The 13,415-nt window shown below is 38.3% G+C and overlaps 1 protein-coding gene across 1 annotated transcript in view; it reads right to left on the reverse strand.

Annotated features, from left to right (window-relative positions):
* Nucleotides 1-13,211, reverse strand: part of CATSPERB (catsper channel auxiliary subunit beta) — a 121,108-nt gene extending 107,897 nt beyond the window's left edge. The window contains exons 1-3 of the mRNA XM_010836181.1: nt 13,133-13,211; nt 10,564-10,652; nt 7,745-7,885 (exon numbers count right to left, since the gene is read on the reverse strand). Coding sequence (XP_010834483.1) covers nt 7,745-7,885; nt 10,564-10,652; nt 13,133-13,211 — 309 coding nt within the window. The remainder of the gene's footprint in view (nt 1-7,744; nt 7,886-10,563; nt 10,653-13,132) is intronic.
* Between the last annotated feature and the right edge of the window lie 204 nt (nt 13,212-13,415).

Here is a 13,415-nt window from a genome sequence, read left to right on the forward strand (position 1 = left end):
ACAGTTGGGAGGCTCTGAGCAATCACATGTGGCCGGAAAACCTATTCAGGCAGGCTAGAGGACTTCCAAAGGAGTTTGTAGGTTGAAACACTGTCACACCCAGGAATTATTAACTGGAGCTGTAAGCTAACTCTTTTTTCAGAGAGAGGTAGTGGGGGACAGCCCCCCGTAAAGTCAGAGGTGTAGGTGAAAGCACAAAGCAGAAAGTAGGCAGACTCTGGTTTGGGGGGGTAGATGCTCGAGAATTTCCAGGGGGACTCCTGAGGCTTGATCCTGCCTTTGCGTATGCCGAGCCTCCTTCCTCATGACCTTTGTCATGGGTGGAGCTCGCTCCCAGCATTCAGGACCTCTTCAAGAGGACACCCTGTGCCTCTGTAAGTGGTACAAGCCCTGTCCTAGGGCTTAAATATGAATTGGTTCTTTATTGGTTCTCTGCATAACCCAGGGAATACTAGCCTCTTTCTCTCTTTTGCTTTCTTATCATTGACTCCGGACCACCAGGTTCTGGTCCATTAAAGGACTGCAACACCAGGTCAATTAATAGTATTTTAGATCACTACCAACAAAAACAACAGCAAATTCTTATAAGAACATAGGAAAATCCAGAGTTGCTACAGCTTACTATTGTCAATGTCACTTTTCTATCAAAAATAACAGGATATGAAAATAAACAGAAACATGTAACTAATATTCAGGTAAAAAAAGATAAACCATAAACTGACACAGAATGAATTCAGATACAGACAAAGACTTCAAAGAAGCTATTACAAATATGCAAAGAGATTTAAGGAAAATTTGTTAATGAGGGAAAGGATAGGAAATCCAGTATTGAAATTAAAAATAAAATCATAAAACCAAGTGGAAATAATTAGGCTGAAAACTGTAACAGATAAAATATTAACTGTGTGTGTTAGTCGCTCAGTCGTGTCTGACACTTTGCGACCCTGTGGACGGTAGACCACCAGGGTCCTCAATGGATTTTCCAGGAAAGAGTATTGGAGTGGGTAGCCATTCCCTTCTCCAGAGGATCTTGCCAACCCAGTGATCAAACCTGGTCTCCTGCATTGTGGGCAGATTCTTCACCATTTGAGCCACCAGGGAAGTCCTGTCAATTTTCAGATACTATAAAAATTCAGTTGTTGTTGAGGAAGAAACTAAGGTACACTGACCTCCCTGCACCTCAGGCCTCTGTTTGGCAGTCCACGGTCTAGCCTACACCCTCCTACTCTCAGTGGAATGAGTCACATGCAAGAAGACTTTTGCCATGGGGGAGGGTCTCAGGAGCCCTCCTGGTGGCCTGTGTTGGGGGGAGGCTGGGAAGGGTCAAGGGCTGTGGATGGGGGAGCAGGAGGAAGGATGTGGTTGGAAAGGGCCAAAGAAAGAATAAGTGAACTTAAATATATAACAACTGAGATTATTCAGTCTTAAATAGGGATAAAATGATTAAAGGAAAATAGATGGAGCTATAGAGATCTGTGGGTTGATAAAACATTTTCCAAAATGTGCCCAATTGAGCTTTTGGTTCAAGATGGTGGAGTAGAAGAACATGTCCTCATCTCCTCCTGTGAGAGCACCAAAATTGCAACTAGCTATTGAATAACCATCAACAGGAGGACACTGGAACCCACCAAAAAACACCCCATGTCCAAAAAAGAAGCTGCAGCAAGATGGTAGGAGGTGTGCAATCATGATAAAATCAAATCCCATCCACGCCAGGTGGGTGATCCACAGACTAAAGAACAATAATACCAAAGAAGTTCTTGCACTATTGTGAAGGTTCTGAACCCCACTATTGTGAAGGCTGGGAAGCCTGACAATCCAACAAAGGGAGTGGGAATCCTCAGGAATCTGGCCTTGAGGGCCAGTGGGGTTTGATTATAGGCCTTCCAGAGGACTGGGGGGAACAGAGATTCCAGTCTTTGAGGGCACAAACGAAATTTTGGTGCAGCAACACCCAGAGGAGAGGAGCAGTGACCCCATAGGAGACTGAACCAAAACTACTTGCTAGTGTTGGAGGGCCTCTTGTAGCGGCCTGGGTCAGCAGGGGCTCACCACAGGGATGGTGGCACTTGGCATAAACTCTCTTGGAGTTCACCATTAACCCTACCATAGAGCCTAAAGACACCAGGGCTGGGTCACCTCAGGCCAAACAACTACCAGGGAGGGAGTGCAACTCCACCTATTAGCAGATAATTGGATTAAAACTACTGAGCAAGGCCCTGGCCACCAGAGCAAGACCCAGTTTTTCCCAGTCCCTCCCATCAAGAAGCTTACACAAGCCTCTTAGCCTCATCCATTAGAGGGCTGACAGAAGAAGCAAAAGAAGCATAGTTTCACAGCAGCTGAAACAAAAACCATATCACAGAAAGTTAATCACTATGAAAAAGCAGAAAGTTTTGTCACAGATGAAGGGATAAGATAAAATCCCAGAAAAACAACTAAATGAAATAGAGATAGGTAACCTTCCAGAAAATGAATTCAGAATAATGATAGTGAAGATGATCCAGGATCTTGGGAAAAGAATGGAGGCAAAGTTCAAGAAGATGCAAGAAATGTTTACCAAAGACCTAAAAGAACTAAAGAACAGACAAACAGAAATGAATAATACATTAGAAAAAATCCATAGCAGAATAACTGAGGCAGAAAAATGGATAAATGACCTGAAGGACAAAATGGTGGAAATCACTGCCATGGAACAGAATATAGAAAAAAGAATGAAAACAGCCTAAGAGACCTCTGATAACACTAAATGCACCAACATTCACATTATAGGCTCCCAGAAGGAGAAGAGAGAGAGATAGGACCTGAGAAAATATCTGAAGAGATAATACCTGAAAACTTCGCTAACATGGGAAAGGAAATAGTCAACCAAGGCCAGGAAGCACAGAGAGTCCCAGGAAGAATAAACCCAAGGAGGAACAAACTGAAACACATAGTAATCAAACTGACAAAAATTAAATACAGAGATAAAATATTAAAAGCAACAAGGGAAAAATGACAAATAATATACAAGGGAACTCCCATCAGGTTATCAGCTGATTTCTCAACAGAAACTCTACAAGCCAGAAGGGAATGACATGATATATTTAAAGTGATGAAAGGGAAGAACATACAACCACAAATACTCTTCCCAGCAAGACTCTCCTTCAGATTTGATCAAGAAATCAAAAGTTTTCCAGACAAGCAAAAATTAAGAGAATTCGGCACCACCAAACCAGCTTTACAACAAATGCTAAAGAAGCTTCTCCAGGCAGGAAATACAAGAGAAGGAAAAGATCTATAGAAAATAAACCCTATTATGTAAAGTTTAAAAATAAAATTAAATTAAATTAAAATAAAAGAAAATAAACCCAAAGCAATTAAGAAAACAGTAATAGGATCATATGTATTTATAATTACCTTAAATGTAAATGGATTAAATGCACCAACCAAAAGACATAGACTGGCTGAGCGGATGAAAACATGTGCATGTATGCACTTTCACTTACCACATCACTCTGCTTGACAACCCCCAGATTGTGTGTAATTATTTTATATTGTTAAGTTAATCATGTTCCCATTATGGCTTGCAATTGTAATAATCTTTTACTTTTTTGTCTGGCTGTTGATTGTGAAAACTGATAAACATCTTTTACTATTATAAAAAAAAAAATGTGCCCAGTTAGAGTCCCAGGCAGGAAAAGAGAGAAAGGGGTAGAGCATTTCTTTGGAGAAGTAGTGGTTGAAAACTTTTAAAATTTTGTAAACTTACAATCCAAATAGCCTAGAGAATCTCAATTAGAGTAAATACAAAAAGAACATCTTAAAAGCACTAACAGGAAAATGCCACATTACATACAGGGGACAATAACAAAATTAACAGTTTGCTTCTCATCCAGGAAAAATGATGTCAGGTGACATATTCAAAATGCAGAATGACATATTCAAAATGCTTAAAGCAAATGAAATCACTCAGAAACTCTACATCTTACAAAATAGTCTTTCAAAAATTAGAGTGACCACTAAAAACCTGCTAGAATTTATAAGTGAGTTCAGTATGTTTTCAGGACATCAGATACAACAATTAATTGTATTTTTTATATACTTGCAAAGAACAATCTGGAAATGAAAATAAGAAAGCAATTTTCTTTACAACAGCATCAAAAAGAATGAAATATTAGAAATAAATTTAACAAAAGAAGTGCAAAACTTTGTTGAAAGAAATTCAAGAAAACCTAAATAAATGGAAAGAATCCAGCTTGTTCATCTGGAAGTTCTTGGTTCATATACTGTTGAAGCCTAGCTTGAAGGATTTTGAGCATTACCTTGCTAGGATGTGAAATGAATGCAAACGTGTGGTAGTTTGAACATTCTTTGGCATGCTCTTTGGGACTGGAATGAAAACTGACCTTTTCCAGTCCTGTGGCCACTGCTGAGTTTTCCAAGTTTACTGACATATTGAGCGTAGCACTTTAACAGCATCATCTTTTAGGATTTGAAATAGCTCAGCTGGAACTCCATCACCTCCACTACTTTTGTTTGCTTCCTAAGGTTCACTTGACTTCACACTCCAAGACGTCTGGCTCTAAGTGAGTGACCACATCATCATGGTTATCTGGGTCATTAAGACCTTTTTTTTTGTATAGTTCTTTTGTGTATTCTTGCCATCCTTCTTAATCTCTTCTGCTTCAGTTAGGTCCTTGCCATTTCTGTCCTTTATCATGCCCATCCTTGCATGAAATGTCCCCTTGATATCTCCAATTTTCATTTTATTTCTTAAAATTTTCATTTATTAATTTTTTAACTTCTGGTTGAGCTCTGTCTTTGTTGCTGCACACAGGCTTTCTCTAGTTCTGACAAGCAGGGCCCACTCTCTAGATGTGGTGCCTGGGGTTCTCTTTGTGGTGGCTTCTCTTCTTATGGAGCATGGGCTCTAGGGCCCATGGGCTTCATCAGGTGTGACTCTAGGGGTCTAGCTGCTGCTGCTGCTGCTGCTAAGTCGCTTCAGTCATATCCGACTCGTAGCGACCCCATGGACTGCAGCCCACCAGGCTCCCCCGTCCCTGGGATTCTCCAGGCAAGAATACTGGAGTGAGTTGCCATTGCCTTCTCCAAGGGGCCTAGAGCACAGGCTAAAAAGTTATGGGCTTAGTTGCTCTGCAGCATGTGGGATCTTTCTGGACCAAGGATTAAACCAGGGTCCCCTGCATTGGCAGGCAGATTATTAACCACTAGACCACCAAAGAAGTCCTTCCAATTTTCTTAAAGCAGTCTCTAGTCTTTCCCATTCTACTGTTTCCCTCTATTTCTTTACATTGTCCATTTAAGAAGGCCTTCTTACCTCTCCTTGATATTCTCTGGAATGCTGCATTCAGTTGTGTATCGTGGTGGTGGTGGTTTAGTTGCTAAGTCATGCCCGACACTTGCAACCCCACTGACCGCAACCTGCCAGGCTCCTCTGTCCATGGGATTTCCTAAGCAAGAATAGTGGAGTGGGTTGCCATTTCTTTCTCCAGGGGATATTCCCTGACCCAGGGATCAAACCTGGGACTCCTGCATTGCAGGAAGTCTCTTTACCAACTGAACCACCAGGGATGCCCCAGTTGGGTATATCTTTCCCTTTCTCCATTGCCTTTCACTTCTCTTCTTTTCTCATATATTTGTAAAGCCTCCTCAGACAACCAGTTTGCCTTCTTAGATTTCTTTTTTGGGGATGATTCTGGTCACTTCCTCCATTAGAATGTTACAAACCTCCATCCATAGCTCTTCACGCACTCTATCAGATCTAATCCCTTGAATCCATTCATCACCTCCACTATATAATCATTAGGGATTTGATTTAGGTCATACCTGAACAGCTTAGTGGTTTTCTGTACTTTCTTCAATTTAAGTCTGAATTTTGCAATAAGGAGCTTATGATCTAAGCCACAGTTAGCTCCAGGTCTTGTTTTTGCTGACTGTCTAGAGCTTTTCCATCTTTAGGTGCAAAGAACATAATCTGGTTTCAGTATTGACCATCTGGTGATGTCCATGTGTAGAGTCATCACTTGGGTTATTGGAAAAGGGTGTTTGCTATGACCAGTGTATATTCTTGACTAAACTCTGTTAGCCTTTGCCCTGTTTCATTTTGTACTCCAAGGCCAATCTTGCCTGCTGTTCCAGGTATCTCTTGACTTCCTACTTTTGCATTCCAATCCCCTATGATGAAAAGGACATTTTGTGTGTGTGTGTGTGTGTGTGTGTTAGTTCTAGATATTGTTTTGGGTCTTTATATGACCAGTCAACTTCAGCCTCTTTGACATTAGTGGTTGGGCCTGGACTTGAATTACTGTGATGTTGAGTGGTTTGCCTTGGAAATGAAGTGAGATCATTCTGTCGTTTTTGAGATTGCACCCAACTACTGCATTTCAGATTCTTTTGTTGACTATGAGGGTTACTCCATTTCTTCAAAGGGATTTTTGCACACAGTAGTAAATATAATGGTCATCTGAATTAAATGACCCATTTAATTCCCATCCCATTCCCATCCATTTTAGTTCATGGATTCCTAAGAAGTTCATTCTTGCCATCTCATCTTGCTGGTGAACTCAATGTTCAGTGCTTGACCACATCCAATTTACCTTGATTAATGGACCTAACTTTCAGGTTCCTATGCAATATTGTTCTTTACAGCATCAGACTTTACTTTCCCCAAGTGTCATTTCCGCTTTGGCCCACCCATTTCATTCTTTCTGGAGCAATTCATAATTGCCCTCTACTCTTCCCCAGTAGCATATTGGACACCTTCCAACCTAGGGGGCTTATCTTCTGGTTATATCTTTTTGCCTTTTTGTACTGTTCATGGAGTTCTTGTGGCAAGACTACGGATTGGTTTGGCATTTTCTGCTCCAGTGGACCACATTTTGTCAGAACTCTTCACTATAACTTTCTTGGGTGGCCCTGCAGAGCATGGCTAATAGCTTCATTGAGTTATGCAAGCTTATGGATCACAAGGCTGTGATCCATGAAGGAGATCATAATATAATGTCATTAAAAAGGATTATGTACTGATATATGCTATCACATGATGAACCTTGAAAATATTATAACTGAAGGAAGCCATTCACAAAATACTGCATATTATACAGTTTCAGTTAAATGAAATGTTCAAATAAGCAAATCCAAAGAGACAGAAAGTACATTAGTGGTAGCTTAATACTGGGGAGCAGAAAGTGTAATGGGGAGTGACTGTCAGTGGGTATGGGTTGTCTTTTGGAAGTGGTGAAAGTGTTCTAATATTAGATAGTAGTGAGGGTTGCACTCTGTGAATATACTAAAAACCATTTAATTGTACACTTAAGGCAAATTGTATGGTATGTAAATTATATCTTAATAAAGTTGCTACCCTCTCTCACTCCACCCAAAATGAAATAAAGACATTTTCAAAGGCAAAAAACATCCAGAGAATTAATTGCTAGTACACCTGCTCTGTAAGAAATGCTAAAAGTTCTTCATTGTTGAAGGAATATGACACCAAATGCCAACTTATACTTACAGAAAAGAATGAATAGCAGTAGAAATAATGAATATGTGAATAAAAAATACAAATCTTTTTCTTTTCTTCTCTTAATTTCTTAAAAGAATATCACTGTTTAAAGTAAAAAGTATAGCAATGTATTATTGGATTTAAACCATATTGCCAGATTAGCTGTTTTTAAAAACACATGCTAAAAGGAACAATATTCTTGTTAATAATATATCATAGAATAAAATAAAATGTAATTACCAAAGTTAAATTAAAGTGGAAGACCCCCGTGTATGTACTATTTATGATTTCCAGGCTGGGAGCAAGTCCTGCTGATGTGAATACGCTGAGAAACTCCTTTGTAGTAAACTCAACTTCAGATTGGAAAAAACACTGGATTTTCTTTGGGAAAGAGAAAAACAAAAGCAAGTAGTGACAATTTAATGAAGGGAAGCATGTTTTACATTAATTTAAAAGTGAGGAGAAATCTATGAAAAGTAGATGCTGCTAAAGATTACTATCTCTAGTAATTCTAGTCTAACTTAAAAAAAATCTATTTTGAAAAGTACACTTTTCAAAAGTCAGTAAGCTATTATGCTAGTGTCATAACAGGTTTCAATACATCCTATAATATTTTCTGTCATAGAAATGGTCATAAAGTTAGTATATTTGATAAACATAAAATCAAAGCCTAATGCTATCACATGTAGAAATTTCTATTTTATTAACATCATTATTTTGTGTCTAAATAAAAAAGAAGCAAGTGTATGAAGCAAAATCATTTCACTGCATTTTTATTGAATATTTCCCAGTTGTGAGAAGGTAAATGAAAAGGTAGTGATCATAAATAGTGGATTTTCTTGAAAATCAGTACAGATAAGATGAGCTTCATCTCATTTGGTTCTCTTAGTAGAGGTCACTTTGGGCAAGTTACCTATCTGAATCTCAGTTTCCCTATCTATAAAATGAGGAAACATTCATTCCAAGGATATTTACTGAGCCCTTACCATGAAGCAGGCAGCATCATAGGTGCTGGGGAAACAGAAGTGAACAAAACAGGCAAAAATCCTTGACCTAATGGGATTTGTATACTAAGGGGGTTAACCGGGTCCCCTGGGATTCTCCAGGCAAGAACACTGGAGTGGGTTGCCATTTCCTTCTCCAATGCATGAAAGTGAAAAGTGAAAGGGAAGTCACTCAGTCATGTCCGACTCTTCGCGACCCCATGGACTGCAGCCCACAAGCCTCCTCTGTCCATGGGACTTTTCAGGCAAGAGTACTGGAGTGGGATGCCATTGCCTTCTCCAGGTTAACCGGGAGATAACCCCAAATACAAAGGTGTTATCACTTCTCCACAATTTATTGCTGTTTGTTAAGATGGTATATAAACTCCAAATTCTAAGCACCCCTTTGAGTTACTCATCACTGAGTTCTCCTATGCATATGTGCATTGCATGTAAATAAACTTTTCTCTATTTTTGGCTGTGCCCTGCAGCTTGCAGGATCTTAGTTCCCCAATCAGGGATTCAGCCCAGACCATGGCAGTAAAAGTGCTGAGTCCTAACCACTGGGCTGCCAGGGAATTCCCAAAGTTCATATTTATCTCCTGCTCAATCTGTCTTTTGTCAGTTTATTTTACAGGGCCCAGCCACAGAACCTAAGAGGGGAGGTTCAGTACTTCCCTATAGTACTTATCTTAAAGAAGATTAAATGTTATAATGAACATGAAAATGCTTAGAAAAATGCCTGACACACGTTAATACTTTATAAATGTTAACTATTATTTCTACTAATTCCTCTTCTAGAACTGTGCTGTGATGTGCTTAATCTCTCAGTCATATCTGACTCTTTTTGACCCCATGGACTGTAGCCCACCAGGCTCCTCTGTCCATAGAATTCTCCAGGCAAGAATACTGGAGTGGGTTGCCATGCCCTCCTCCAGAGGATCTTTGCAACCCAGGGATTCGATTCAGGTCTCCTGCATTGAGGCAGATTTGTTACTGGCTGAGCCATGAGGGAAGCCCCTTCTAGAATTAGCACATTACAGCTATCCAAAAACTAGGTTATAATTCGCCTTCACAAAGGACAAAACTGAAGATTAGAGAGGCTGCATGAGGCCACACAGCCCATGTATGGTAGAACCGAAATTTGACCCCAGTTCTGTAAGTCTCTCTTTCTCTAGAGCCCATTTCTTTTCTAAAATATGTACTCAGAGACTCAGTCATGTCTGACTCTTTGCAACCCCATGAACTGTAGCCCACCAGGCTCTTCTGTCCATGGGCTTTCCCAGGCAAGAATACTGGAGTGAGTTGCCATTTCCTTCTTCATTTCCCATAATATTCAATCACAAACAGGAAAGACATGTGTGACTCAAATGTCATGAACTTCATAAGAGCTGAAAATAAAAAATTAAATATATGTTTGGCATATCATATGCCAAAGAAGGAATGGGGAACTAAGTCAAAGCAGACTTTAGGATAAACGTATTTGTCCTTATGGAGCATTTTCTTTGTTGTATTTATCATGGATTTTTAGACAATCTGTGCAATTTTCACTAACTTATATTTTTGTTAACATTTGCTTCATGACTATCTTAACAACATTTTATTTTGCTGTGCTTTTTAAACTTTGTCATTATTTGAATCAAAGGAATCAAATAACCCTTACCCAAAATGACAACTGCAATGTGGTACTTGTTATGAAAGGAAAAGATTCTTTCCCAAGTTCATGTGAGGTAATGTTCTTTCTCTAACAGGCTACATCTGTCAAACTTCAAATGAACAAATTAGATTCATAAAAAATGAAGATTGTTACAGCCAATCTTTTTTTAAAAAGAGGAAGGAGGCATCTTAAAAAAAAAGAAAGCAAACTACCCAGAGTGCTCAATGGTTAAATGAAATATTTCACTTGATCCAAGGGAAATGAAATAGAAAGGATAATTATTTATATCTAATTTCACCTCCTGAAGTCTGAAAATGGTAGAAGATACTTGAAAAGAGTACAGTGCTACTGGTTTCACATTTGGACTTAAAAGGAGTACAAGGGATTGTAAAACACATGCTATTAGTAATGGACCTTACCAAGTCATCAGAGGAAAGATACAATTTGATCATTTCATCCCTTGGGGGAATCCCTTCACTATCACAAGCAAAGCGTGCCTCTGTGTCACCTAAATAATACAAACACATGTATGTATATTTTAGGTCATTAAGGAAGAATTTCCATTAAAAAACATATTTTTAAACAGGAAATATTTTTAAAAGAATAAAAATTATAATTGTATATTTTAAATTCCCATGACTCTAGATAAAGTTAATCTCCCATTTTTTCATTTTAAAGATACAATTGCTGTTGTTTTTCAGATGCTAAGTCATGTTCAATTCTTTGTGACCCCTTGGACTGCAGCACGCCACACTGCCCTGTCCTTCACTATCTCCCTGAGTTTGCTCAAACTCATGTCTATTGAGTCAGTGATGCCATCCAGTCATCTCATCCTGTCACCCCCTTCTCCTCCTTCCCTCAATCTTTCCCGCATCAGGGTCTTTTCCAATGAGTCGGCTCTGTGCGTCAGGTGGCCAAAGTATTGGAGCTTCAGCTTCAGCATCAGTTCTTCCAATGAATATTCAGGGTTGATTTCCTTTAGGATTGACTACTTTGATCTCCTTGCAGTCCAAGGGACTCCCCAAGGGTTTTCTCCAGCCCTAAAATGTTAAAGCTAATTTCGAAAACTAATTTCAAAAGCATCAATTCTTAGGCACTCAGCCTCCTGTTTATGGACCAACTCTATTATCCATGCATGATACTGGAAAAATCAGAACCTTGTCAGCAAAGAAATGGTTCTGCTTTTTAACATGTTGTCTAGCTTTGTCATGGCTTTCCTTCCAAGGAGCAAGCATCTTTTAATTTCATGGCCGCAGTCACCATCAGCAGTGATTTTGGAGCCCAGGAAAATAAAGTCTGTCACTGTTTCCACATTTTCCCCTTCTATCTGCCATGAAGTGATGGGACCAGATGCCATGATCTTAGTTTTTTTAATGTTGAGTTTTAAACCACTTGCCTATGCTGTGTTTGGAACTGAGACTAGTTCTATACTGAGATATTTTTTCCTCAATTGCAACAGTCCCTGAATAAACTGTGGTATTACAGCTTTAAATACTGTCCAGCTCTGGCTTTCTTTGGCAGAATGAAGTTAAAGCCAGATGCAGCAAAGTACTGAAGCCCATCATAGGTAGGGCTAGATGAAGAGTGACTACAGACATCTTTTATAATAAGCATGGGTTTTGGTGGTATCCAATGGCAAAATACTTTTTAAAAGACTGTTTAATTTAAAGATGAGTTAGGGATTTTTTATATCATTTTTGAAAAAGTGTTTTAAATTTTTTGATCTTTTTGAAATGAAAAATGGCTGTCAGGAATATGCTGACAGTTTCAAAAAAGTAAATCAGGACTCAATATGTCCTTTCAAATTGAAGGTTCATTTGAACAAGGAACATGAAATCAAATACCTTAAAAAGTGCATGCTGTGGAGAGAGCATTTTGAATATAGGTAGTGGGAAATGTTTACATTATTATGTGATTTTGTTGTAAGAAATCTCATAAATATATCACCTATAATTAATGTCATATCTGTAATACTCTAGACATTTGAAAATGGAATTTTTACTTAATTTAAATATCTCAAATGAAATTTCAATACAGTTTGAAACTATTTAAATGCAAAAAACCTGATGTACAGAAAGATGGAAGCTTGCTAAAATTTTTTCAATAAAAACCTTTACAAAGTTGAAAGATGGGATTGAAAAATCACTTATCCTTAGATCACTTATCCTTGTGCTGTCTTTGTGGGATACTCTTCCACATGCCTGCATAGACATTTGGGGGACCCATATATATCGCTATCTTTCCTGCAATGTTTTCTCTGACTCCATCCTGTGCCCAGTTGGAAGTATATACTCTCTCTTCTCCGAAGTCTCATAAGTTTGCCAGTGACTCTGTAATCTTAATCCATATTTGTGTAATATATTCTCTAGCAGATATAGGAAATAGAACTGGTTCACTCCACAACTCATCCAATTCTGCAACACATCCATGTGTAGAAGAGAGCCTCAAGTCTCTCCATCCACTCAGTCAACAATTTTTTTTGAGCATCTACTATATTCTGGTAGATCCAGTTTCGGAAACTACAGAAGCTATACAATCTGCACAAATAGAGGTGGATTTGTCTTATTCCTTTTATAAAGTTTTACACCATGAAAATCCAATTCGTCAATTTGATCCATGCATTAATTTCAGAAAATTCTCAGATTATTAGCCTATAATTCAGTTTACAATTCACCTTACATGTAACCATTCATGGAGGAAAAATCAAAAAGATCTATCCAAATAATTTAAGCTTTGTAAATATAAAATGCTCCTTAAAATTTAAATATTGTATGACTTACAAGTAATACTATAGCTAAAGAAAAGTCCCAATGTGCACAATGATATTATTAGAAACCTCTACAATAGATAGTACCCAGGAAAAACTGGAACATAAGGTAAAGAAGACGTGCTAAAAGAAAAAACTGTTACTGCTGGTGAGGAAAGGATATAAAGGGGAACTCCTGAGGAGCTTTTCTCTATTTTAGAGAGTAAGAGTCTGAAACCTACCTTTATTATATGTTATTCCTGATGAAAAGTCAAACATGTTCAAAAGTAAAATCAGAACATATAAATGTGGCAATTCCATCTGTTAGAAGAAACAAGAATTGTTTCCATTCATTTACTCTGAACACACTTTTTAGTTCCTTTTGCTATAAACAACAGCATAGTAAAGAAAACATCTCTCTTTTGAATTAAAAATATTTCTCATTATGTGATAAAAGCAGGGAACAATGGACTAAACTCTACACTTACTCCTTAGTTGGTGAGAAAGATATTTATAATTATTGTA

The sequence above is a fragment of the Bison bison genome, unplaced genomic scaffold (genome assembly GCF_000754665.1).
Source record: "Bison bison bison isolate TAMUID 2011002044 unplaced genomic scaffold, Bison_UMD1.0 scf7180017864061, whole genome shotgun sequence".
NCBI classification, from domain to species: Eukaryota; Metazoa; Chordata; class Mammalia; order Artiodactyla; family Bovidae; genus Bison; species Bison bison.